Source organism: Podarcis bocagei (assembly GCF_964188305.1).
Source record: "Podarcis bocagei genome assembly, chromosome: 18".
NCBI classification, from domain to species: domain Eukaryota; kingdom Metazoa; phylum Chordata; class Lepidosauria; order Squamata; family Lacertidae; genus Podarcis; species Podarcis bocagei.
In genome coordinates this window covers 8,340,000-8,367,481 of record NC_138144.1, presented here as the reverse complement: position 1 = coordinate 8,367,481, position 27,482 = coordinate 8,340,000, and the positions used below count along the sequence as shown (strand labels likewise).

The 27,482-nt window shown below is 48.7% G+C and overlaps 1 protein-coding gene across 15 annotated transcripts in view; it reads right to left on the bottom strand.

Moving 5' to 3' along the window:
• Positions 1-27,482, bottom strand: part of PTPRS (protein tyrosine phosphatase receptor type S) — a 310,037-nt gene that overhangs the window by 153,364 nt on the left and 129,191 nt on the right. For all 15 annotated transcript variants that reach the window (XM_081177568.1, XM_081177569.1, XM_081177570.1 and 12 more), the window contains one exon: positions 20,328-20,497. In XM_081177568.1, coding sequence (XP_081033694.1) covers positions 20,328-20,409 — 82 coding nt within the window. In that variant the 5' untranslated portion in view covers positions 20,410-20,497. The remainder of the gene's footprint in view (positions 1-20,327; positions 20,498-27,482) is intronic.

Genomic DNA, 27,482 nt, shown 5'->3' with positions numbered 1-27,482 from the left:
TTTTACTATACGGACCTTTGTTGGCAAGGTGATGGCTCCGCTTTTTAAGATGCTGTCTAGGTTTGTCATTGCTTTTCTCCCAAGAAGCAGGTGTCTTTTAACTTCGTGGCTGCTGTCACCATCTGCAGTGATCATGGAGCCCAAGAAAGTGAAATCTCTCACTGCCTCCATTTCTTCCCCTTCTATTTGCTAGGAGGAGATGGGACCAGTGGCAATGATCTTAGTGGTTGTTGTTTTTTGATGTTGAGGTTCAGACCATATTTTGCACTCTCCTCTTCCACCCTCATTAAAAGGTTCTTTAATTCCTCCTCACTTTCTGCCATTCAGGTTGTGTCATCTGCATTCTCTCTCTAGCATCTATATATACCGTATTTTTCGCCCCATAGGATACACTTTTCCCCCTCCAAAAATGAAGGGGAAATGTGTGTGCGTCCTATGGGGCGAATGCAGGCTTTCACTGAAGCCTGGAGAGTGAGAGGGGTCGGTGCGCACCGATGCCTCTAGCTCTCCAGGCTTCAGGACGCTATCCGCAAGCCTTGCAAGCCCGGCGGGAGTTCCCGTGGGCTCACAAGGCTTGCGGGCAGCAGCCTGCCGCCCGAAGCACGGGGAGCCCTATGGAGGGCTCCCCGTGCTTTGGGCGGGTGTCCGCAAGCCTTGCACGCCCGACAGGAGGTCCTGCCGGGCGCGCGAGGCTTGGGGCGGCAGCCTGTTGCCTGAAGCACGGGGAGCCCTCCGGAGGGTGCCCTGTGCTTCGGGCAGGTGTGCGCAAGGCTTGGGGCTGCAGCCGCGGCTGGGGGGGGGGATAAATTTTTTTTATTCATTTTCCCCCCCAAAAACGAGGTGCGTCCTATGGGCCCTTGCGCCATATAGGACGAAAAATACGATAATTTCCCCACCCCAACTTCATCTTCTTTCCCTGAGTTGCCTCGTCTTCCTTGACTGAAAATGTATTTTTAGCCTTGTCTCAATGCGGGGAAGATTCTTGCAGGCAGGTAAGTGTCCAGTGAAATAGAAGCAGCAAGATTCACGCACGCCCCCCCCCCCCCAAAAAGAATACCAGCAGCTTCTTCCAGGCTCGGCGATTACAAGGTTCCCAAATGCCTTCCGCACCTTCCAGAGCGAACTCTGACCCGCCTTGTGCCCTCAGGCGTGTTCTGTCCCTGTCACAACACTTGACATCGCTGCCACACAGAGCAGAGCACAAGCCGCTGACAAAAGGCGCGCGAGCTTTGTCTTTTAGTGCGCACCAGGGGCACGATCCGCTTGGATTTAACTCAGCTCCAGCACGGAGCACTATTGGAGACGCTCCATGCAGGGAAAGGGGGATGCAAAACGAGGGTTGCCTGTGTGCACCTCAAAGCACCGTTTCTGAAGTTTCGTGGGATCCTAGAATTGTAGGGCTGGAAGAGACCTCGAGGGTCATGTAGTCCCAAATCCCTGAATTGCAGGTTTGGATACAGCAGCAATTGCCAACAGTAGAAGAATGGCGACGGGAGGTAATGGAATATGCAGAAATAGCTAAATTAATTGGGGAAATCCGACAACAGGGCGAAGAAACATTTCAAAAAGAATGGGAAAAAGTTATGTCGTACATAGGGAAGATAAGGTGAAATAGTGAAACCAGGAGAATTGAAATAAACCTCATCATGTGAAATACAAAGAAAATTCTTGTTCTTGTTGTTTAGTCGTGTCCGCCTCTTCGTGACCCCCTGGACCACAGCACACCAGGCACTCCTGTCTTCCACTGCCTCCCGCAGTTTGGTCAAACTCATGCTGGTAGCTTCGAGAACACTGTCCAACCATCTCGTCCTCTGTCGTCCCCTTCTCCTTGTGCCCTCCATCTTTCCGAACATTAGGGTCTTTTCCAGGGAGTCTTCTCCTCTCATGAGGTGGCCAAAGTCTTGGAGTCTCAGCTTCAGGATCTGTCCTTCCAGTGAGCACTCAGGGCTGATTTTATGCTAAGGTACACTGAGCAAAATAAACCTATTCTTTTATCTGGCATGAAGGTGGCTGAAAGGAGCCTTCCACCCAAGGAAGTGAAGTATTTTTTTAAAAAATTTTTTTTAAACCCTCCGGTAACAAGAGAGGGCCTGTTGGGTGCTGAATATATATGTGCATATCTTTAAAAGGAAATAGCGAAATAAACGTCCTATTCTTCCTGCCGCCTCTGTGGCTTCTGTCATCGGCACAGGGACAAAGAGAACCCCCTTCACAATTCAAATTCTGCTGATGCAAGGAAGCTGTGGGATGGGCATACTGAAAATTTCATGCATATCTACGTAGGCAAATGTAGATCTTTTGGGGTGTGGGGTGTGTGGGAATGCAGCCCCCCGGGATCAGAGCAGGTCAAAAGATGGGAATCTAGGAGGTCCCAAATGCACTATGCCAGGGGTCAGCAAACTTTTTCAGCAGGGGGCTGTCCTGCAGACCTTGTGGGGGGCCGGACTATATTTTGGAAAAAAATAAATGAACGAATTCCTATGCCGCACAAATAATCCAGAGATGCATTTTAAATAAAAGCACACATTCTATTCATGTAAAAACACGCTGATTCCCGGACTGTCTGTGGGCTGGATTTAGAAGGCGATTGGGCCAGATCCGGCCCCCGGGTCTTAGTTTGCCTATCCATGCACTATGCACTTACAGCAGAGCCATCCCACCTGAAACAGTCGTGGTTTTCCCCAAAGCATCCTGAGAAAACTTTGTTATGGGTGCTGATAGGACCCTCTGGCCCCTTAAGAGATCTGCAATTCCCAGAGTCCCCTGCCAAGAGATAAGAATGGCTGTATGCACCCTTAAAAAACTACACCTCCCAGGATCCTTTGGGAGAAGCCATGTCTGCTTAAAGCAGGACGATACAGTGGTCCCTTGGTTCTCAAACTTTATCCGTTCCGGAAGTCTGTTCCAACACCAAAACGTTCCAAAACCAAGGCGTGCTTTCCCATAGAAAGTAATGCAAAACGGATTAATCCGTTCCAGACTTTTAAAAACAACCCCTAAAACGGCAATTTTACTATCTAACGAGACCATTGATCCATAAAATGAAAGCAATAAACAATCTACTGCAGTCACACAATCAATCCATCAGTAGCTGAACTGGGTTCCACACTGCCATAAAAACAAAACAAAAATAGAGACGCAAAAACAGAAGCACAAAATAAATAGCAAAAACAGACAGCCCTCAGCATAACACTCAAAACAGAAGCGTAACACTCAAAATGGAGCATGTTTGACTTCTGAAAAAAGTTTGCAAACTGGAACACTTACTTCCTGGTTTGCAGTGTTTGGGTTCCAAGTTGTGCAACTATTAAGTCGTTCGAGAACCAAGGTACCACTGTATTGTTTAAAATGCATAGGGCAGATGTGGCCTGGTCTTATCAGAGCAATCCCATGGAAATTAATGGACTTGAGTGAGTCCTGTCCATCAATTTCAATCAGTCTACTCTGAGCAGGACTTAATAGGACACCAATCTCACAGAGCACGTCCTGGCTTGCACTTCGCACAGCTTCAAATTTGTGTTCTCTTTAAAGAAGAGAGAGAAGGGAAGAGTGGGGGTTTCTTTTGTTTTGGGTGGTGGGGCCCAAATGGGCCAGTTTTGCAATCCTTGGTTTCTATGGGAGACCTGTGGACCTCCAGATGTCGTGCTTTTTATTTATTCATTGGTTTAATAAAGTAAAAGAAATTTAAATCCACATACACCTTGTGTTATCTGGCCGCAAATGGTAATTTTGATTATTGTTCTCACGCCTGTCTTTCTTTCTCTTCTTTTTACATCTTGAATTGTATCTTTTTTATTGTAATAATAATAAAAAATCCAGAATCGATGATCACAACAATAAACGAACAGGAAATTAAATTTATTACTCCTTGCAGCTGTAGGGGGAGAAAATTGAGGAGGCGGGGGGGAAACCACCCATGTCCCCTTAAGGGAAGACGTGATATATTTCTAAACTAGGCACTGAGAGGTGACTTTTCCCCCTCTGATGGTGGTCTCATTTGGACAATTGTATATTGCCTTAACAGAATGAGAAATGAAAAAGTATTCTGGGCCAAAGCCCTTTCTGTCGGGGATAATCCAGACTGAAATTCCCAGGTGTCAAAAAAAGGTTATTTATGTATGCCACTACTGCAGCCTGTGTTTTATTAGCCCCAAAATGGAAAACGAGCGAGGTCCAAACTAAAGAAGAATTGCAACTTAAATTGACAGAATATGCGCAGCTTGCAGGCTTAACGTATAGAATAACAGAACAAGAAGAACATACGTTTACAGAAGATTGGAAAACATTTGTTGAATATATGGGAAACAACTGTGTACAGCTGAAAATGCTGGCAGCATTAAGATAAACAGTGTAAATAAGTTTTGATGGATGTAATAATGGTTTAGTTTTAAAAAATATGCAGGGATTTATGATATGCAAAATGAACCATGGAAAGAGAAGTGATGTCACTGATATCTTAAGCATGCAAAAACGAGTACTTTATAAATTCTAAAACAGAACATTTAATAAAAATTGCATACAAAGTTCTTTTTTTAAAAAAAAATGAAAAAGTATTCTGGACTAGGATTGCCAGGTCGGCAGTATCCCAGACTCTGAGATTTCAGAGCTCAAACCTGATACCTATCTATTAGATTTATAGATAAAAAAGGTAAAGAGACCCCTGACCATTAGGTCCAGTCATGAAAGATTCTGGGATTACGGCGCTCATCTCGCTTTACTGTCCGAGGGAGCCGGCGTACAGCTTCCGGGTCATGTGGCCAGCATGACTAAGCCGCTTCTGGCGAACCAGAGCAGCGCACGGAAACACCGTTTACCTTCCCGCTGGAGTGGTACCTACTTATCTACTTGCACTTTGACGTGCTTTTGAACTGCTAGGTTTGCAGTACCTGGGACCGAGCAACGGGAGCTCACCCCGTCGTTGCGGGGATTCGAACCACCGACCTTCTGATCGGCAAGTCCTTAGGCTCTGTGGTTTAACCCACAGCGCCACCCGCGTCCCTTAGATTTATAGATATATAGATATCAAACCCATAAAGAAGGCTGATCGCCGAAGAATGGATGCTTTTGAATTCTGGTGCTGGAGGAGACTCTTGAGAGTCCCATGGACTGCAAGAAGATCAAACCTCTCCATTGGGAAGGAAATCAGCCCTGAGTGCTCACTGGAAGGACAGATCCTGAAGCCGAGGCTCCAAGACTTTGGCCACCTCAGGAGAAGAGAAGTCTCCCCGGAAAATGTTGGGAAAGATGGAGGGCACAAGGAGAAGGGGACAAGAGAGGACAAGATGGTGGGACAGTGTTCTCGAAGAGACCAGCATGAGTCTGACCAAACTGCGGGAGGCAGTGGAAGTCAGGAGTGCCTGGCGTGCTCTGGTCCAGGGGGTCACGAAGAGTCGGACATGACTAAACGACTAAACAACAACAACAACAACAGATATAAAACAATAAAGGCCAAGATTCAGCTCCCTCCACCAGGAGGGAGCCAGGCACACCTGTAGGAGTCAGGTCAGGTGTGGCAACGCTATTTTGCTTTTTCTTCCCTTGGTCCAAAGATTGCAAACAAAAGAAGGAAGTTTTTGGTTAGCGATCGTTTCCCGTTTCTGCCCAAACTGGGGAGCTGTGGCAAATGTAGTCAGGATATGAGGCTACGCTTGGAAGTCAACTGCCTTCCTGCGGTCCTCAAACGGGAAGTTGTAGTTAAGTGTAAAACTTCCTGGATTTGTTGGTTTGTCTGAAGAGAAGGGGGTGGGCTGTGTGGCTGAAACACTTGCTTATATCTTGCTAAGGAGACACATCCTAGAACAGGGGTCAACAAGCAGGGGGCCGGTCCACTGTCCCTCAGACCTTGTGGGGGGGCCAGACTATAATGGGGGGGGAATGAACGAATTCATTATTTTTTTTAAAGATATTTATTGAAAAAAGATTTTTTGAATATAATAAATAAAAAATAAACATACAAAATAATAAGCAATTAAAACACACACATTAATTTTCAATAACATAACTTCCATAGCCTTATTTCCTCCGACCTCCTCATACTTCCCTTCTTTGTGTTCCAGTTCAGTTTGTTAGTTCAGCAAATCCTTACCATTAAACTTTTTCCCATTTATGATCCTTTCTTCATATCTCCTAAAGCATTACAGCCGGAAACCGCTTAGTTTCTATCCAACATCTTTCTAACATTCATTAATTTTACAATATTTCTTTAAATAGTCTTTAAATTTCTTCCAGTCTTCTTTCACCAACTCTTCTCCCTGGTCTCGGATTCTGTCCCACAAATAACCTCGAATTCCTATGCCCCACAAATAACCCAGAGATGCAGTTTAAATAAAAGGACACATCTACTCATGTAAAAACAAGATGATTCTCGGACCGTCCGAGGGCCGAATTGAGAAGGCGATTGGGCCGGATCCAGCCCCCGGGCCTTAGTTTGCCTACCCTTGTCCTAGGACCATAGAAGTGAGAGTTGGAGAGTTGAAGCACCATCTATTCCAAGACTCTGCAATGCAGGAATCTCAGCTAAATTGAACATATGATGATATCCAAATGTGGCCAGTTTTAGCTTCACTGTGGTCCCCATTTGCACAACACATTTAGGAGTAACGTTAAATAACCGATCGATCGGTCCTTTTATTTGTATGCCACCTTTCCAAAGTTAACACCGAGGCAACTTAGAACATACCGTATTTTTCGCTCTGCAAGACGCACCAGACCACAAGACGCACCTAGTTTTTGGAGGAGGAAAACAAGAAACAAATAAATTCTGAATCTCAGAAGCCAGAATAGCAAGAGGGATCACTGCGCAGTGAAAGCAGCGATCCCTCTTGCTGTTCTGGCTTCTGGGATAGCTGCGCAGCCTGCATTCGCTCCATAAGACTCACACACATTTCCCCTTACTTTTTAGGAGGGGAAAAGTGAGTCGTATAGAGCAAAAAATACGGTATTTTAAGAACTGCATTGCTACGAATGTAATGGAAGTAGTCGTGAACGATTAGATTTGTTTGCTAATCTAATTTATTAAATTAATCAACTGTGCATTTAATTACATATACCTAATTAAATATATTGTGCATATAGACCCCTGCCTATACTACACAAAACAAAGTGCTGCTTGGCTCACGAACCAAAATCTCTGCTAACAGATTCCCCCCCCCTCTTCCTCAGCCACCCCTCCTGCCTCATATGGAACAGGGGAAAAATGAGATTAATACCAGGCGACGATTCTCTCCCTTTTGTTGCATGTGGGGGAGAAGCAAGGACTCCTCACCGCCCCCCCCCCCGGCCATGAAAAAAAAATTGTGAAAAAAAACACCAAGCAGAAAATTATAATCATTTTCCTGTCGGTGTCCATCTGCCTTCAGCACATCGCCTCCTTGTCACAGAAAGTCCATTAAGAATATCCGGTGGGGAAGTACGGAGGGGGGAGAACAGACCCTCACTTTAACCATCAAGACAAGATAATTACAGGCCACAGAGAGAGAGAGAGTTCCTTTAACGGACTGCGCCTGCCAGTTTCCCCTCAAGTGAAAACAGAGGAAATGGCAGGATGAAGGAACGGAACTTTCTTTTTAGGAGTGATGGCTGTTATTTTTAAACTCAATTCCCCCTAGAACGGGGGTAGGCAACCTACGGCCCGTGGGCTGGATCTGGCCCAATCACCTTCTAAATCCGGCCCGTGGACAGTCTGGGAATCAGCTTGTTTTTACCTGAGTAGAATGTGTCCTTTTATTTAAAATGCATGTCTGGGTTATTTGTGGGGCCTGCCTGGTGTTTTCACATGAGTAGAATGGTGCTGTGGGTTAAACCACAGAGCCTAGGGCTTGCTGATCAGAAGGTCGGCGGTTCGAATCCCTGCGATGCGGTGAGCTCCCGTTGCTCGGTCCCTGCTCCTGCCAACCTAGCAGTCCGAAAGCACCCCAAAGTGCAAGTAGATAAATAGGTACCGCTCCGGCGGGAAGGTAAACAGCGTTTCCATGCACTGCTCTGGTTTGCCAGTCATGCTGGCCACATGACCCGGAAGCTGTACGCCGGCTCCCTCGGCCAATAAAGCGAGATGAGCACTGCAACCCCAGAGTCGGTCACAACTGGACCTAATGGTCAGGGGTCCCTTTACCTTTAAAATGCGTTTTATTCAAAATGCATCTCTGGGTTATTTGTGGGGCATAGGAATTCGTTCATTATTATTTTTTTCCAAAATATAGTCCAGCCCCCCACAAGGTCTGAGGGACGGTGGACCGGCCCATGGCTGGAAAAAGCTTGCTGACCCCTGCTATAGAATGTGGTTGACCTTATGTCTGGACACTCTACCACCACAGATAGGGTGCAGGTTAGGTGATGGGGGGCCGAAATCACTCTTGTATTGCAAAAATGACCAGCAGAGAGATGGTAAAACGAAAAGAGCCTGTTGGATTGTCACGGATGCAGAGGAGTAGTGGGGGGGGGAGACCAGCTGGGGAAGAAGGGAGTGGTCAGAGAGACAAGAGGGAGAAAACTGGGAGGAAGAGGTGTCCGAAGCAGATGAGGTAACAGGGCTTAGTGAGCGGGGAGAGTCTGTGCCAGAGAGCAGTTCAGAATCAGAGGCTGGGAGAAGGGAGAGAGGAGTCTGGCTGGCGAAGAGACTCAGGTGTCTCCCCGTCCTGTTGCCCACCTGGTTTCGCAGAACCAGGAGAGGCATGCCGTGGGAGGAGCAAAGAAAGGCGCACAGGCGCAGTCTCCGAGCACCTGGAAGAAGAAACCCTGGAGAGGGGAGAGGTATAAGACAGCTCTGGGGAGGCAGGGACCTTGAAGTCTCGGCAACTGCTTCACGGGGGCAAGATCCGATGGAGGTTGAGTTGCTGCGCTAGTGCGGCCCGACACACTCCTGTGTGGACCCTGGTTTTGCAAATTCCAACTTGCTCCGTGTGATTTACTGCTGGCTCGCTCCTGTCAGTACCATAGCATGGTGATGGGTGGGGGTGTCATAGCTGTCAACCGTCCCTTATCTCAGCGCTGTGTCCCGCTGCTGTCCCTTATTGATAATATCCCTTAAATTTCCCGGGTTTCAAAGGAAGCAGCTCCTCTCCCTCCCTCCCTGCCGGCCAGGGAGGAGGGAGGCTCCAATTGTGTTGCTTGGCTGCGTTGCTCACCCAATAAGGAGTCTAAGAATGACTGGGGGGTGGCGCTTGCATGCCTTGTGCCGATCAAATCGGCTGCGTTGCCTGGGGACTCGCCTTTGCTCAGCGCTTCCCAGCGGAGAGGGGATGGTGGTTTTCCTTGCTGCATCCACTTTGCCGGGTTGCTGCACTGTGGGAACCACCACTTGAGGCTTCGTTTGGCTGCTGGCTGGGCTTTCTGCCTTTGGCTTGGAGGGGCTCAGAAGTCGAACATACCTGTGTTGGGAAAATCCCTTATTTTGGCTGCTGATCCCTTATTTTCGAGGCTGCTGGTCCCTTATTTTCAGATCTGTAAGTTGACAGATATGGTGTGTGTGTCCCTGGGTGCAGAATTGGGGGGGGGGACAACCGGGTGCCCCCCGCAGAGATCCTGCCTCTGGCAGCGAGGGCTGGGTGAATGCGGAGAGTGAGGGCACCCTCTGCCCTCCACCCCCACCTGATCTTGGATTGCCTCCCCTAGAGCCCGATTGTGTGTGTTTTCTCTCCTGAGCCTCATGGAGTGTGTTACTTTTCCCGAACCTGACTTGAGTGTGTATAATAAGACTTTTAAGAAACCTGCCTGTCTTCTAAAAGCAGGGAGAGGAGAGGGTATTTCAACATGAACGCTCGCGCTTGGTTTGAGGTTACTTCTGGAGAGCCAGGAGAGCAGCAAAATTGATTTGCAAACATATGTCTGCAGTTAGGTACTCTGGGTATGAATTACCAATCCACCCCCTCCCTTTCCTTTCTGCTGGACGGATATTATAGCATAGCTGCTTGCAAAGTTATAGCGAACACGGTGTCAGCACTTTGATTACAATTAAAGCTCTTCAACACCTCCTCTCTTCTTTGGCAAAAGGTTTATATAACTGTCTTAGAACCAAAAGGTGTTGATGCCTCAGATTTCCCCAACCTATAAAAAAGAAAAGAAACAAAAAGTGCCCCTGAAGGACCAGGTGGGCAGCCTGGGAGTCATTTTGGACTCACAGCTGTCCATGGAGGCACAGGTCAATTCTGCGTCCCGGGCAGCTGTTTATCAGCTCCATCTGGTATGCAGGCTGAGACCCTCCCTGCCTGCGCATTGTCTCGCCAGAGTGGTCCATACTCTGGTTTTTTTCCTGCTTAGACTGCACAGTTCAAGAAGGACACTGACAAACTGGAACGTGTCCGGAGGAGGGCAACCAAAATGGTCCAAGGCCTGGAAACGATGCCTTATGAGGAACGGCTAAGGGAGCTGGGCATGTTTAGCCTGGAGAAGAGGAGGTTAAGGGGTGATATGATAGCCATGTTCAAATATATAAAAGGAGGTCACATAGAGGAGGGAGAAAGGTTGTTTTCTGCTGCTCCAGAGAAGCGGACACGGAGCAATGGATCCAAACTACAAGAAAGAAGATTCCACCTAAACATTAGGAAGCACTTCCTGACAGTAAGAGCTGTTTGACAGTGGAATTTGCTGCCAAGGAGTGTGGTGGAGTCTCCTACTTTGGAGGTCTTTAAGCAGAGGCTTGACAACCATATGTCAGGAGTGCTCTGATGGTGTTTCCTGCTTGGCAGGGGGTTGGACTCGATGGCCCTTGTGGTCTATTCCAACTCTATGATTCTATGATTCTATGGGCTCTGCGTGGGGCTACCTTTGAAGGTGACCCGGAAACTACAACTAATCCAGAATGCGGCAGCTAGACTGGTGACTGGGAGCGGCCGCCGAGACCACATAACACTGGTCCTGAAAGAACTAAATTGGCTCCCAGTACGTTTCCGAGCACAATTCAAAGTGTTGGTGCTGACCTTGAAAGCTCTAAATGGCCTTGGCCCAGAAGGAGAGTCTCCACCCCCATCGTTCTGCCCGGACACTGAGGTCCAGCACCGAGGGCCTTCTGGTGGTTCCCTCACTGTGATAAGCGAAGTTACAGGGAACCAAGCAGAGGGCCTTCTCGGTGGTGGCGCCCGCCCTGTGGAACGCCCTCCCATCAAATGTCAAGCAAATAAATAACTACAGTGGTACCTTGGTTCTCAAATGGCTTGGCTCCCAAACAAACTGGATCCCGAACACCGCAAACCTGGAAGTAAGGGTTCCGGTTTCTGAATGTTTGAGAATGAGGCTATGTCCACCCAGAGCTAACGTGACTCCATCATGTCTAGGTAGGAGGTGGGAGACCTGCCGCAGTAGATCACAAGGAGTAATACCTGTGCAGCGGCGACGAGAAGGAAACGCCCCGAGGGACTTGTCAGGAGCTTGTCCTACACTCGAGTAGGACCCTGGCAGAGACACATGCCCGACTGGCATGTTCTCTCCCTCCTGGTCGATCGTTTGGGAGCTTCAAAAGCTTTCTTCTTCCCGAGCATCACAGCGACCAATGCCAACAAACACCGGCACACTTAGGGATCCGCAGAGTTTGCGCGTCGTGCGTGACAGACCTCAGCAGCTTAGCATTTTGGCTAATCTACTTTATTTACACGGAGCACTGCAACATGGCTCCCTCTCTCTCTAGCATCAGACAGCAAAAGGACAATCGTCTCACTTCACGGAACACAGGAACACAAACATCCTGTCTCTGTCACTTCCCACTCTGTGGAGTCAAAACATACACCGTCATGTGACAGACAACAATCCCATGACTGCAATCATGGAGCAGGAATTCTAACAGGACTCGGGCAGCTCCAGGAGCTACTTCCTCTCTGAGTGCCCCCAGGACAAAGACAGTGGGGGCCCTAGGCTGGGAAGAAAGAGTACCCCTCCCACAGAGGGGCAGGGACCGCATGGCAGCCCTCCGCCACCAAGGGGGCTCGGAGCAGGAGCAGGCCGCAGAACTGGGGCTGCAGGACCAGCGCTCTTTGCCCCCCAGCCCAGAGGAGGCGGCGGGAGCGACAGCAAGGAGGCTGTCACTTCCTTCCCACACTTTTCTGGTTTGAGGGGCCTGCAAACGAATCTCTCTCTCTCCCCCCCCAATCAAATAACACATGAGTGCTGAACTTCCAATGTGCTCTGCTAGATTTCCGGAAGTGGCTTTTATGTGGTGCAAAAGCTCAGATATAACGTGGAATCGGATAGCACAGAAATGAGCGATAAGTACTCCCTCGGTTTTGCAGAATGCGTCATGCTAAAGCTCACATTTGGTGCGGGAATTAGCGGTTGGGGAAACGAACTGCCGTGTGAAAACAACCTTTTTAAAAATAATATTTTTATTACATTTTGCTTTGCATACATCCATAGACATTTTCCATACATAATTCAAACTACAGTGGTGCCCCGCAAGACGAATGCCTCGCAAGACGGAAAACTCGCTAGACGAAAGAGTTTTCCGTTTTGGAGGTGCTTCGCAAAACGAATTTCCTATGGGCTTGCTTCGAAAGACGACAATGTCTTGCGAGTTCCTGCTGTTTTTTTTTCCTCCCCTCCTTTTCTAAGCCGCTAAGCCGCTTATCAGCTGATCCAATCAGCAGATAAGCCGCTAAAAGCCGCTAATAGTGCTAATAGCGCTAAGCCGCTAATCCTTCAATGGGCTTGCTTCGCAAGACGAAAAAACCGCTAGACGAAGAGAATCACAGAACGGATTCTTTTCGTCTTGCGAGGCACCACTGTAAACCTAAAGATAAAAAATGCATAAAAATACATAATAGATAATATTTTTCCCAACCACCCGTTCCCCATAATTGTAATTCTAAATGATCAAACCTTAATATTCTAATCTTTTGGACTGACTTCCATCCACCATCTCAATTTGAGTCATTTTTCCTTTCCTTAACTGCCTTCTTTAGATGTTTTCCATTTCTTGGCATAATTTAATTAGGATCACTGTTTTGTCTTTTTGCAAAAGTTAGTCAAACCCTAACCCTAACCCAACCTAGATGGCTTCAAAAGGAACCTTATGGTGTTTATCATGGGTAGGCAAACTAAGGCCCGGGGGCCAGATCCGGCCCTATACAGTGGTGCCTCGCAAGACAAAATTAATCCGTTCTGCGAGTCTCTTCGTCTTGCGGTTTTTTCGTCTTGCGAAGCATCGCTATTAGCGGCTTAGCAGCTTTAAGAAAAAGGAAACAAACTCGCAAGAACTCGCAAGACGTTTTGTCTTGCGAAGCAAGCCCATAGGGAAATTCGTCTTGCGGAACGACTCAAAAAACGGAAAACTCTTTCGTCTTGCGCGTTTTTCGTCTTGTGAGGCATTCGTCTTGCGAGGTACCACTGTAGCCTTCTAAATCCGGACCACGGACGGTCCAGGAATTAGCATGTTTTAACATGAGCAGAATGTGTCCTTTTATTTAAAATGCATCTCTGGGTTATTTGTGGGGCCTGCCTGGTGTTTTTACATGAGAAGAATGTGCGTTTTTATTTAAAATGCATCTCTGGGTCTGAGGGACAGTGGACCAGCCCCCTGCTGAAAAAGTTTGCTTACCCCTGGTCTGCCTATGGATCTATCTATGTGATCTAATCATCTCTAATGATTTCTATTAATTAAGAAGAAATCCCTTCCCCCACAACCATCTCCTCTCCTTTTCTAAGGTTTGTAAGAGACAGAAAAGGAAAAGAGAGAGAGAGAGAGAGAGAGAGAGTGATGGCTTCATTAATTATGCAGAAAATGCAAAAAGGAGGGGGGGAATCCACCCCCCACACCCACCAAAACCACCATCCTCTAGATGAGTTTAAAAGGAGGAGAAAACCCTTTTAGAATGGGGAGAAATTACTCCCCAAGGCAGATGAAATTTCTCTTGCAACTTCAAAGGACAATAAATTATTCAAATAGCTCCTGCCTTTTCACTCTCCCTCCCCTCCTTCTCTCTTCTCTTCCCCCTCTTCATGATGCTATGCTCTTGAGTCAATTAAAGGGTTTTTTTGGGGTGTGTGGAGCTGATACTTTAGAGTATCTTAAACTAGGCTAGTGTATAAATAAAATTCATATACATATTTCTGTGTGCCTACTGTATATGGAAATAAATCTCTTCCTGCTTCACCCACCTGCCTGCAAACAAACTGAGTAAAAGCTTGAAAAATCTGGGCAAATAGCCCCTTTGACGTTCCTAACTAAAACCATGGAGAGAAAAGGGTTGGGAGAAACCACTGGGGGAAAGCGATGACAAACCTAGACAGCATCTTAAAAAGCAGAGACACCACCTTGCCAGCAAAGGTCCGTATGGTTTTCCCAGTAGTGATGTATGGAAGTGAGAGCTGGACCATCAAGAAGGCTGATCGTCGAAGAATGGATGCTTTTGAATTCTGGTGCTGGAGGAGACTCTTGAGAATCCCATGGACTGCAAGGAGATCAAACCTCTCCATTCGGAAGGAAATCAGCCCTGAGTGCTCACTGGAAGGACAGATCCTGAAGCTGAGGCTCCAAGACTTTGGCCACCTCAGGAGAAGAGAAGACTCCCTGGAAAAGACCCTGATGTTGGGAAGGATGGAGGGCACAAGGAGAAGGGGACGACAGAGGGCGAGATGGTGGGACACTACTAACATTAGTTTGACCAAACTGTGGGAGGCAGTGGAAGACAGGAGTGCCTGGCGTGATCTGGTCCAGGGGGTCACAAAGAGTCAGACATGACTAAATAACAACAACAACAACAACAACAACAACAAACTAAAACCATGATGCTGGCCTTTCCTTCCATAAGACACCAGTTAAGGGTGTCCTGGCTGGATTGGACAGAGAAGGCTGGCAAAACCTGCTCTCCTGCTTCCAATAGGGAATGGCCTCTGTACAGCCCAGAAACATGAGCATATAGAAAAAGAAATTGATTCCACAAAAATGCAAAAAAGGAAAAGGAAGAGAGCAATTTTCAAGCACTGGGCTGGCTAGTGGAAGCATGTGGCTGTAGCCAATGCGAGTCACATTCAGGCCAAAGGGTGACCAAAATGGACAGGGGTAGGGGGAAAAGTCTGCTGCATTCTCCTCCAAGGATTTGACAGCTAGGCACCAATCCATGGATTCCTCTAATTCTGTTTTAAAGCCATTCGTGACCCACAGTGTCCAGAGTGGGGCGGTGGCTCTGCTTAACAACCTCCCCTCTGTCTTCCTCCCCAATGCAAAACAGCATGGAGCTTCTACACTGCGTGACTCGGGAGAAAATAAGAACCACCTGCCGGATCGGGCCGGCGACCCATCTAGTCCAGCTTTCTGTTTTCACAGTGGCTGACCCGATCCCCTAGGAAATCAGCAAGCAGAATTTGAGAACAAGAGCAACTCTTGAGGTTTCCATGCCATCAACAGCATCCTCCCCAAAGAATTTGCCCAATCCTCTTTTAAAGGCGTCTAGGTCGGCGCCCATCACTGCTTCCTGTGGCAATGAGTTCCGCAGCTGAACTCTCTGCTCCATGGAAGAAGAGCTTTCTTTCCTCTGCCCAGATGAGAGAGAGAGGGAGAAAAACTCTCCCTTGTCTGCTTTCTCCATGTCATACATAATTTTATAAATTCCTATCAGGTCCCTTCTTAACTCGCCTTTTCTCTAAACCAAAAAAGCCCCAAATGCTGCGACCGTTCCTCATCAGGGACTCGCCACAGCCCCTTTGGTCATTTTTGCTGCCCACCCCCAAAAGGGAATATAGAGAGGGTTCAACCTCCCAGGTTTGAGGAATACAGAGAAGGAGTATTTTTACTTTTTTAAATCCATTTATTAAATTTCTATACCACCCTTCATCCAAAAAATCACAGGGCTGCTTACAGGAAATGCATACCATAATAATAACAAGAACCATAACCGCCCCCCAAAGTTTAAAAGGCCATAGATTGTTTAATTAGCTGAAGGCCTGGGAAAAGAGGGATGTTTTAAGCCTGGTGCCTAAAGATATAGAATCGTAGAATTGGAGAGTTGGAAGAGACTGTAAAGATAATCTAATCCAAGACCCTGAAATGCAGGAATATGCAACTGTCCCGTACGGGGGTTGAACCTGCAGCCTTGGTGCCATCAGTGCTGGGGAGAGTGTCCCACAAACAGGGAGCCACTGCAGAAAAGGCCCTGTTCTCATGCTGCCACCCCTCCGGACCTCTGGCAGAGGCGGCAGACGAAGAAGGGCATGGATGATGATCTCAGAGTCTGGGGCAGTTCACATACAGAGAGGGGGTCCTTGAGTTTTTGCAGTCCTGAACCATTTAAGGCTTTGTAAGTCAAAACCAGCACTTTGGGACGCGGCTGGCGCTGTGGGCTAAACCACAGAGCCTAGGGCTTGCCAATCAGAAGGTCGGCGGTTCGAATCCCTGCAATGATGGGGTGAGCTCCAGTTGCTCGGTCCCTGCTCCTGCCAACCTAGCAGTTTGAAAACACCTCAAAGTGCAAGTAGATAAATAGGTACCACTCCGGCGGGAAGGTAAACGGCGTTTCTGTGTGCTGCTCTGGATCGCCAGAAGTGGCTTAGTCCTGCTGGCCACATGACCTGGAAGCTGTACGCCGGCTCCCTTGGCCAGTAAAGCAAGATGAGCGCCGCAACCCCAGAGTCATTCATGACTGGACCTAATGGTCAGGGGTCCCTTTACCTTTACGTCAAAACCAGCGCTTTGATTTGGGCCAGAAACTAACCGGCTGCCGGTGCAGTTGGGCCCAGATTGGCATGATATGATCAAACCATCTTGCCCCAAATTCTGCCTCGGCTAAAGTTTCCAAACCGTCTTCAGAAGCAGCCCTACATACAATGCATTGCAGTAACCTAATTTATATACACCTTTCCCTCAAAGGGGTGTCGTTGCATCATTTTGGTGGTCCTTTTCTAATCTAATTCATCTAATCTAAGCCCACCCAAGAGCCCATCTTGAACGTTCAGAGGAATCATGCAACTCCACTCGGTTGCAGCCCTGTTTTTAATTCCAGCTGAAGAACCTGCCAATGGTTCCCGTTGCTCACCTTGTCCTCTTGTCGTCGTCGTCCCCCCCCCCGCCCGCCCCATCTGACTTATTTATATAGCACTAACGGAGGGATGGAAGTGTGGGGAGAGAAGATGACATCACTGCGACTTGATTTAATTTGATCAAGCAGTTAAACAAGGTGACACTTGAGTTTAATTCAGTGTCCTTGGATGCAAAAGAAACAGAGAGAGAGAGAGGGGGGGGGCAGATCAAGAGGAACTGTCCCAAACTCTCCCATCATGACAGCATGAAATACGGGAGAAGGAACCGCCAACCAGAGATGGAAGATTTTGGGGAGAGCCTCCCCAAAACAACAAGTGTGTCTGTCTGTCTGTGGGGTTTTCTATTCCCAACTCAACTACAGTGGTAAAGGTAAAGGTAAAGGGACCCCTGACCATTAGGTCCAGTCGTGGCCGACTCTGGGGTTGCGGCGCTCATCTTGCTTTATTGGCCGAGGGAGCCGGCGTACAGCTTCCGGGTCATGTGGCCAGCAGGACTAAGCCGCTTCTGGCGAACCAGAGCAGCACACGGAAATGCCATTTACCTTCCCGCCGGAGCGGTACCTATTTATCTACTTGCACTTTGACGTGCTTTCGAACTGCTAGGTTGGCAGGAGCAGGGACCGAGCAACAGGAGCTCACCCCGTCGTGGGGATTCGAACCGCCGACCTTCCGATCCGCAAGTCCTAGGCTCTGTGGTTTAACCCACAGTGCCACCCGTGCCCCAGCTACAGTGGTACCTCGGGTTAAAGATGCTTCAGGTTACAGACTCCGCTAACCCAGAAATATTACCTCGGGTTAAGAACTTTGCCCCAGGATGAGAACAGAAACTGCATGCTGGCAGCAGCAGGAGGCCACATTAGCTAAAGTGGTACCTCAGGTTAAGAACAGTTTCAGGTTAAGAACGGACCTCTGGAACAAATTAAGTTCTTAACCCGAGGTATCACTGTAGAACCAAACATCACCAGCCGGACAAGTTCACAGAAAGGTACTTTGGGGCAGAACCAGCCTGAAAGGACTCAAGCAAGCGATTCAAGCTACATACTTAAAAGAGAAGTCAGGTGTATATAACCAAGGTAGTATGGAGACAGAGTTCTCCCCGTTTTGCTTTTTCAAATATGGCATCCCTGCAAATACGCCAAGGACAACTCTCACCCAGGTTGGCAAATCTCACGTCTCCAGATGACTCACGTATGTGAATTCCTCCGGGACTCAGGCTGAGATGTCCCCACCACGGAGACAACAATCAGGGGTCAACCCACACAAAGGAACACAGCAAGCGTCCTTATACCAGGGTCAGACAGTTAATACTTTGGCTGCAATCTATTTACCCAAGAACAAACCCTACTGAGGTCACTGGGAGTTACTTCTGAGCAGACTTGTAAAGGATCTGTGCTGTTAAAAATGATGAATAAATCTGGAGTTCCTGGCATGGAATCTAGGCCCTTCTGGAAGCAAAGCAGGAACCCTAACACTGAGCAAGCCTCTTCCAGGTGGGGCTGTTCCTCCACTGACAAGACTGTAAAAGGTAAAAGGTAAAGGGACCCCTGACCATTAGGTCCAGTCGTGGCCGACTCTGGGGTTGCGGCGCTCATCTCGCTTTATTGGCCAAGGGAGCCGGCGTACAGCTTCCGGGTCATGTAGCCAGCATGACTAAGCCGCTTCTGGTGAACCAGAGCAGCGCACGGAAATGCCGTTTACCTTCCCGCTGGAGCGGTACCTATTTATCTACTTGCATTTTGACGTGCTTTTGAACTGCTAGGTTGGCAGGAGTAGGGACCGAGCAACGAGAGCTCACCCCGTGGCAGGGATTCGAACCGCCAACCTTCTGATCAGCAAGTCCTAGGCTCTGTGGTTTAACCCACAGCGCCACCCGCGTCCCGTGACTGAGCCAGCAGTAAATCACACTGTGCAAGTTGGAGTTAATGTTTTATTGCCAAAAAGACAGGATCTGCACAGGGGTGTCAGGTCTAATGAGCACAGCGACCCATCTCTGGCAAATATTGCCCCCAGTTGCTGAGACTGGAAGTCCCCACCTCCCCACCGCTACCTAAGTCCCCTCCTCTGCAGGGTTCCCCTCATGCAATCTGAGACTGTGCCTGCATGGAACTAACTTCTCCATTGCCCTCTTCATGCCTCTCCTGGTGCTGGGAGACCAGAGGGAAGGAGAGCTTGTTGCAGCAGGACAGGGAGACACCCATGCCTCTTCACCAGCCGGACTCATCTCTGTCTCTTGGCCTTCCTCCTCTCCTGCTTCAGCTTCTGCCTCTGAGTCTGGACTGCTCTCTGCCACAGACTCTCCCCGCTCACTAAGCCCTGTTGCCTCTTCAGCTTCTGACATCTCCTCCACTCAGTCTTCTCCCTCTGACTACTCACTGTCATCCCACCACCAGCAGCTCTCCAGGGTCTCAAGCACTAAAAGGGTCTTGTCTTTCTCACCTTGGGAGCAGCTGCAGAAAAGGCTCTGTCTCTTGTGTCACCACCAACCATTGCCTCTGAAGTAGATGGGACCTAGAGATGGTGCTCATCTGAAGATCTTAGCACCCGTTTGTAGAGAGAGAGACACAATCTTTCAGGGCTGTCATGTTGGACTGGCCATGTTGTTTGGATGCCAGACTTTCGTCTTCCAAAGCAACTACTACTCTATTCCGAACTTCAAACTGGAAAGCGTAATGCTGGTGGTCAACAAAAGAGGTGTAAAGACTCTCTCAAGGCAAATCTTTAAAAATGTAGTATAAACACCGACAACTGGGAAACACTGGCCTGCGAGCGCTCCAGTTGGAGAACAGCCTCTACCAAAGGCGTCATGGGCTTTGAAGATGCTTGAACTCAGGACGAAAGGGAGAAATGTGCTAAGAGGAAGGAATGATTGGCAAACCCTCACTGTGACCAACTCCCGCCCGGAAACCAATGTCCCCACTGTGGAAGGACGTGTGGATCCAGAATTGGCCTCCACAGTCACTTATGGACTCATAGAATCATAGAGTTGGAAGAGACCACAAGGGCCATCGAGTCCAACCCCCTGCCAAGCAGGAAACACCATCAGAGCACTCCTGACATATGGTTAAGACTGTGTTTACTCGGCTACGAGGGATCGCCAAAGAAGGACTACTCTATCAGCTCATCTACATGGAGCTCTTAGGTTTTAGGGACTCCTCTCCTCCACTCCCCCACACCAACAGAGACCGGCTTCTTCAAATCCTTAGAGTAAAAAAAATGCAATAACAAAGAGACTTGAGAACATGCAGAGAGCTTCCTACTCATTCGCACCCAGACCTGAGGATACGTTTAAACGAAGAATGTGCAATGTCAGAAAATGAGCACATGATACTAGAATAGATTGTGGGGTTTTGGGGGGTGCGCGCTTCACTTACTTTCAGCGGTGCAGCCCACCAGCAGCAAGTAGACGAGGTTGGCAAGGGGGAGCAGCAGTGTTAATCCCGAGGCAGGATTCATGCTGGTGGCGGGTGGAGGTCTCTGACCCCGGCCTGGCGGCCCCCCCAGTTTAGCAGAACTCACAGCGCCTCTGGAACGGCGTCAAGACCTGCGGAGGGAAAGAGACGCAAGTTTAGACTGCGAAGGGTTTTCCAAGGTGGCTGCTGCAGAACTGCGCATGCAGCCAAGCACTCTGATCTCCAAGAGTAAACTTTTTCAGCAGGGGTCAGTAAACTTTTTCAGCAGGGGGCCGGTCCACTGTCCCTCAGACCTTGTGGGGGGCCGGACTATATTTCGGGGGGGGGGGAAATACCGTATTTTCTGCTCTATAAGACTCACTTTTTCCCTCCTAAAAAGTAAGGGGAAATGTGTGTGCGTCTTATGGAGCGAATGCAGGCTGCGCAGCTATCCCAGAAGCCAGAACAGCAAGAGGGATTGCTGCTTTCACTGCGCAGAGATCCCTCTTGCTGTTCTGGCTTCTGAGATTCAGAATATATTTTTTTCCTTGTTTTCCTTTTCCAAAAACTAGGTGCGTCTTGTAGTCTAGTTAGTCTTATAGAGCGAAAAATACGGTAAATGAACGAATTCCTATGCCCCACAAATAACCCAGAGGTGTATTTTAAATAAAAGCACACATTCTACTCATGTAAAAACACGCTGATTCCTGGACCGCGGTCTGGATTTAGAAGGCAATTGGGCCGGATCTGGCCCCCGGGCCTTAGTTTGCCTACCCATGTCCAAGAGCAGCAGAAGACCCTCCGCCACGCAAAATAATTTCACAAACAAGGCATGAAAGGTGGTAGCCTCAGAAGTGGAAACAAAAGGAATTACCGACAAAGGAAGAATGGCAATTAAAGCTAATGGAGTCTGCGGAACTGGCCAAAATGACGGGAAGAATCTGAGAACAGCAGGACCAAAAGTTAATCAAGGACTGGGCCAAATTTGTAAATTATTTGAAAGACAATTGTATTCAATCAAATACACGTTGGTAGGATTGCAAGAAGCTTTGTAAGGAAAGGTACAAAAACCACTGCAGATAAGAATAAGAACGCATGATGTTTCAACGTTTTTGATTATAAAGCAATCGTTAAATAGTGAAAGTGCAGAAATTTGAAATGAAAGACAGAAAACCGCAAGGAAGGTTTGAAGGAAGTCAGGGACCTAAAAAGCCAAAATGTATAATATGTGATATTGCAACGGAAAGTATTATTGTAAAACTAATAAAAATGATATGAAAAAAGGAAAAAAAGAAAGATGGTAGCCTCTCTCTTCTCTTTCCCCATGATCTGCAGCCAAGAATGCACACAGGTCTGCAGCCACCGGTCACTTCCAGGCTGGACTACTGCAATGCTCTGAGAACAGGGCTGCCCTTGGACCCAGGCTGCTAACAAAAGTCGCAAGCGCCGCAACCTTTCCCCACAAGAGAGTTGCCCCTCTAGGGCAGCCAGGATAGCCCTGGGATATGTGGCTTCCCATGATGACCCAACATAAAGAAAGGTCAAGACTCGGGTACCCTGGGAAATTCACATTTCCCAAAGCCCCTTCCAGAGACACTCAAAACGGCCGATTACATTTCCTGTCTTAAGGTAAAGGCACCCCTGACCATTAGGTCCAGTCGTGGCCGGCTCTGGGGTTGCGGCGCTCATCTCGCTTTATTGGCCGAAGGAGCTGGCGTACAGCTTCCGGGTCATGTGGCCAGCAGGACCAAGCCGCTTCTGGCGAACCAGAGCAGCGCACGGAAACGCCGTTTACCTTCCCGCCAGAGTGGTACCTATTTATCTACTTGCACTTGACGTGCTTTCGAACTGCTAGGTTGGCAGGAGCAGGGACCGAGCAACGGGAGCTCACCCCGTCACGGGGATTCGAACCGCCGACCTTCTGATCGGCAAGTTCTAGGCTCTGTGGTTTAGACCACAGCGCCACGCAAATAATAATAAAAAAAACCTCCGTACCTAATTTTGGGCTTTTCAGAACACATTAGGAGCAACCTAATGAGACAGCGAGCGAGAGAGAAAACAGCCTTCAGGGTTCCTATTGGGCACAATTTTGGCACTTTCCTTCAGCGAGGCTGGAGAAGTCGCTTGCAGGCCGCTAAGTCGCTCAGCATGCGATTTTAATAGGGCACTGGGTCAGAATGGGAAAATACACACACACACACACACACACACACTTTGGAAGATTGGAAGGCATTAAAGAAACAATTAAATTTCCAAGCGTGAAAGATGTGCAGCCACCGCTGGAAGCCTGGACTGTTGTTTACATTGCATCCTCACTGCATACTTCAGTTTATGAAGAGGGGAGGTCTCTGCCTGGAGGAGCTTACAATCTGATATCATAAGGGAGGCAGCAGAGGAAGGGAGGGCGGGAATAAAGAGGAGAAGCACAGAATCGCAGAACAGTAGATTTGGAAGGAAGCCCAGGGGCATCTAGTCGAACCCCTGTGGTGCGGGAATCTCAGCCAAATAACCGCCGGCCGATGGCCTTCTAATTTCTCTTTAAGAACCGCCATGCAGAGATTGTTTCAGTTCTGTGGTCTTACCTCAATGCAGCCCCTAGAGCAGGCATAGGCAAACTCTGGCCCTCCAGGTGTTTGGGACTACAATTCCCATCATCCCTAACCACTGGTCCTGTTAGCAAGGGGCGATGGGAATTGTAGTCCCAAACATCTGGAGGACGGGAGCTTGCCTAGGCCTGCCTTGGAGCAATTTAACAAAGCTGTCCTCCTCAGCTGCAGGCAAGCTGATCGACTCACACCCTGCAGGTGAAGGGAAAGAGACCCAGTGCAAAATTGCGTCTCGGGCACTGGCCAATACACCCCAGTCGGTGGTTCTTCACGGCTTCCAGCAGCTACAGCAGGTGTGGGGAAGCAGTTTTCAGCCCAAGGGATCTCTCTAACTTCCCAAGCGACAAGGACCAGGTCAGTGGTGGGAGGGGCTGGCAGGCAAAAGTGGGCAGGGCGCCGAATGGTCAAGGGCACATCACGGTCAGGAAAAGAAACACACAATGAGGATATGATGTGGGGCTGAGGAGAGGGGTGTGGCCTGGGGCAAGCCCCAAGGGCTAGGCACAGAGCCTTGAAGGGCTGCATTTGGCCCCCAGGCCTAAGGTTAGAGCAGGTCTTCCCAAACCTGGGTCTTCAGCTGCTTTTGGACTACAGTCTACCAGCTCCACCTGGTACGCAGGATGAGACCCCCCCTGCCTGCGGACTGTCTCGCCAGAGTGGTGCATGCTCTAGTTATCTCCCGCTTGGACTACTGCAATGCGCTCTACGTGGGGCTACCTTTGAAGGTGACCCGGAAACTGCAATTAATCCAGAATGCGGCAGCTAGACTGGGGACTGAGAGTGGCCGCCGAGACCATATAACACCGGTCTTGAAAGACCTAGATTGGCTCCGGGTACATTTCCGAGCACAATTCAAAGTGTTGGTGCTGACCTTGAAAGCCCTAAACGGCCTTGGTCCAGTATACCTGAAGGAGAGTCTCCACCCCCATTGTTCAGCCCGGACACTGAGGTCCAGCGCCGAGGGCCTTCTGGCGGTTCCCTCATTGCGAGAAGCAAAGCTACAGGGAACCAGGCAGAGGGCCTTTTTGGTAGTGGCGCCTGCCCTGTGGAATGCCCTCCCAGCAGATGTCAAGCCAATAAACAACTACCTGACATTCAGAAGACATTTTAAGGCAGCCCTGTTCAGGGAAGTTTTAAATGTGTGACATTTTAGTGTATTTTTGGTCTCTGTGGAAGCCGCCCAGAGTGGCTGGGGATGCCCAGCCAGATGGGCGGGGTACAAATAATAAATTATTATTATTGTTGTTATTATTACAGTTCCCATCACCCCTGACCACTGGTACTGCTAGCTAGGGATGATGGGAGTTGTAGTCCAAAAACAGCTGGAGACCCAAGTCTGGGGAAACCCTGGGTTAGAGTGTCAGACTAGGGGCTTGGAGGTCCGGGTTCAAATCTCTCCACTCAGCTGTGGTGCTCAGTGGGTGACCTTGGACCAGTAGCCGCCTCCCTTAGCCTGGTCTACCTCACAGGGGTGGCGTGAGGAAAAGCAGGAAGAAAGAGGAAAACCATGTGCGTTTCCTTGAAGGAAAGGCAAGATGCGACTGTTTTTTAAAAAAAGAGTTGGGGGAGAGAGACTCAAAGGGATCCTGACACGACGGAGCAGGCAAAAAAGGTGAACGCAGAAGAACAATTTATTTCTGCTTTCTCCATTTAAAAAGCTTCCCTGCTCCATTTCAAGCTAGCTCTTCTGTTTCAAGGGTAAGCCGAAAATGCATTCATACGCATTAATTGCTCCCACCCTCATTATATACATGAGCGCTTAATACTATGCAAGGCCAAGGAATCTGTAGCATGCAAATACTTTATTAAAAAATGATTACTGCCTTCAGAACGCATTTCCTTTAAAATTTGAGCATCATACTTAGGTTATTCTTACACCCCCTTCTCCCTTCTCCCTCTTGCTTCGCAGGGTGGGGGGTTGGGGGTGGGAACCATCAAGCACAATTCGCAGCGAGAAAAGAAAGCGTCACATTCCCCTCCCCAGAATGTCTTGCCCTTTAAGAAGCGCTCTGTTCCTTAGCTGAAAAGCATCGCCGTCCATAATTACCACCCCTTCATCTCTATGCAAGAGCTTCTCCGGCGCTCGGCTCCCGAAAAAGCACAAGTAGCTCAAAATGTCTCGGCTGGTTTTCTAAATATAAAGCGAGGTCTCCTACATCTCCGGGAATTTTTAGAAGGTTTGTTTTCTGTCCCCACCACCACCACCACGTTTTCTGGATCCGACGACCTTCAGGGTGCTTTGGCGAACCTTGCCTAAACCCAGAGCTGGTCTGGGTGGGCGCACTAACCCAGACCCCTTCGAGTCAGCTGCTTGAGCCGGAACGAAAAGTTGGAGGCATAAACTCAGCATCAATGACAACCAAGCCATCGCGGGAGGGTCAGCGTGAGTGACAAAGCCACAGCCGAAAGCCATCTACGTTTGCAGACTTGGACCCCTTTGAAGAGGCGCAGCGCGCAAGCTCAGGACTTAGGCCAGGCAAGCTGTGTCGCCCAAGGAGGCATTTTGGGCGCTGTTCCCTGTTGCCATAACCAGCACAATTTGTGGCAAAGATCTCGAAGGGCTCTAGCATCCCCACCTCTGAATTCTTCAGCTGCACCTGATACCTTGGTTCTCGAACTTATTCCATTCCAGAAGTCCGTTCGACTTCAAAAAACGTTCGGAAAACAGGGCACAGCTTCCTGCAGCCAATCGGAAGCCGCGTCAGACGTTCAGGTTCCAAAGAACGTTCGAAAACCGGAACACTCACTTCTGGGTTTGCGGCGTTCGGGAACCAAAACGTACGAGTACCAAGGTACAACTGTACTGGATTCGTCTCTCATAAACTGAAGAACAGGCGAGTCAGGAAACACCTTCCAAATTTCAAGCTGCATCCAAATCTATCCTACTGATTTAAAGGCATCCTTGAGTAGAGGTTTAGGAATAAGCTCAACCAAGCAAGGTTCCTAACGAATGCAGAAATTTGGTTCAGAATAATTACCCTTCTTTCTCACACACCTGGGGCAGAGATCGCCTCAAGCCTGCTTTCCCCAAGCTGTAGATTTGCTCCGTCAAATCCCCAGAGGCACAATCATCCCTCTTAACGGCAGGCAGAGCAAAACCAGAACCTAGATGCACCGGCAAATGTTAACCTAAGCCAGGGGTGGAAGGAGCAGGTGTGGCCCTTCAGGCCTCGCTACCTGGCCCTCAAAATCCTCCCGCAAGACATGCACAACCGCCCCTGAGTGCCAACCCCCTCACTGGCCCTGCTTCCTGCCCCACACATTTTCGCCGGCCGGGAATGCGTCCTTGAATTCTGAAGATGACTCTTTTTTTATATATATAAAATTTTTATTGGGTTTTCACAGTTTTTATAAACACAAACAATACAAAATACAAACAAACAAACACACAAACGGACATGTATAATTTCATATCCCTTTTTCTTAAATCTTACTTCGCCGACTTCCCCATACCTCCCCTTTCTACATCCCAATTTCCAAAATTATTTCAGCAAATCCTAAAACTTGGTTTTATCCAATTTTACCCCTTATTCTTTTCTTTTACTTAATCTTTTACAGCTGTAAACCCCTTTTTCCCCTAAAATCTCGACATTTTAGCACTCATTAATTTTACAGTGTTTCTTAAGATAAACTTTGAATTTCTTCCAATCTTCTTCCGCCGTCAGAATTCTGAAGATGACTGTTGCGTGGGCAGGCAACATTTGCATGTGTTGCTCCGCCTCTTTTGCCTCTGGCCCTGCCCAACACTGGCATGCGGCCCTCGGAAGCGAATGCAGCTCTACTCTTACTGAGCAGACTGCCATGAAGTGGACTAAGCAGCCAGTTGGCTGGCGATGGTTTCTCCTCCCGTATTTGAACCGACAACTTCCCCTTGCAAAAGGCTTACAAGTGGTAAGCCTTACATTCACACCAGAAATGCTTTGAGAACCCTGGGGTTGCGGCGCTCATCTCGCTTTACTGGCCGAGCGAGGTGGATCATGTGGCCAGCATGACTAAGCCGCTTCTGACGAACCAGAGCAGCGCACGGAAACGTTTACCTTCCCGCCAGAGCGGAACCTACTTATCTACTTGCACTTCGATGTGCTTTCGAACTGCTAGGTTGGCAGGAGAAGGAACCAAGCAACAGGAGCTCACTCCATCGTGAGGATTCAAACCGCCAACCTCCTGATCGGCAAGCCCAAGAGGCTCGTGGTTTAGACCACAGCGCCACCTGCGTCCAAACTGTATAGGAAGGAAGCAGGAAATAGCTGGTGGTTCCCACCCCAAAGGCTGCTTCAGGTCTGGGCAAATCATAAAAAGGTAAAAGGACCCCTGACCATTAGGTCCAGTCGTGGCCGACTCTGGGGTTGCGGCGCTCATCTCGCTTTATTGGCCGAGGGAGCCGGCATACAGTTTCCGGGTCATGTGGCCAGCAGGACTAAGCCGCTTCTGGCGAACCAGAGCAATGCATGGAAACACCATTTCCCTTCCCGCCGGAGTGGTACCTATTTATCTACTTGCACTTTGACGTGCTTTCAAACTGCTAGGTTGG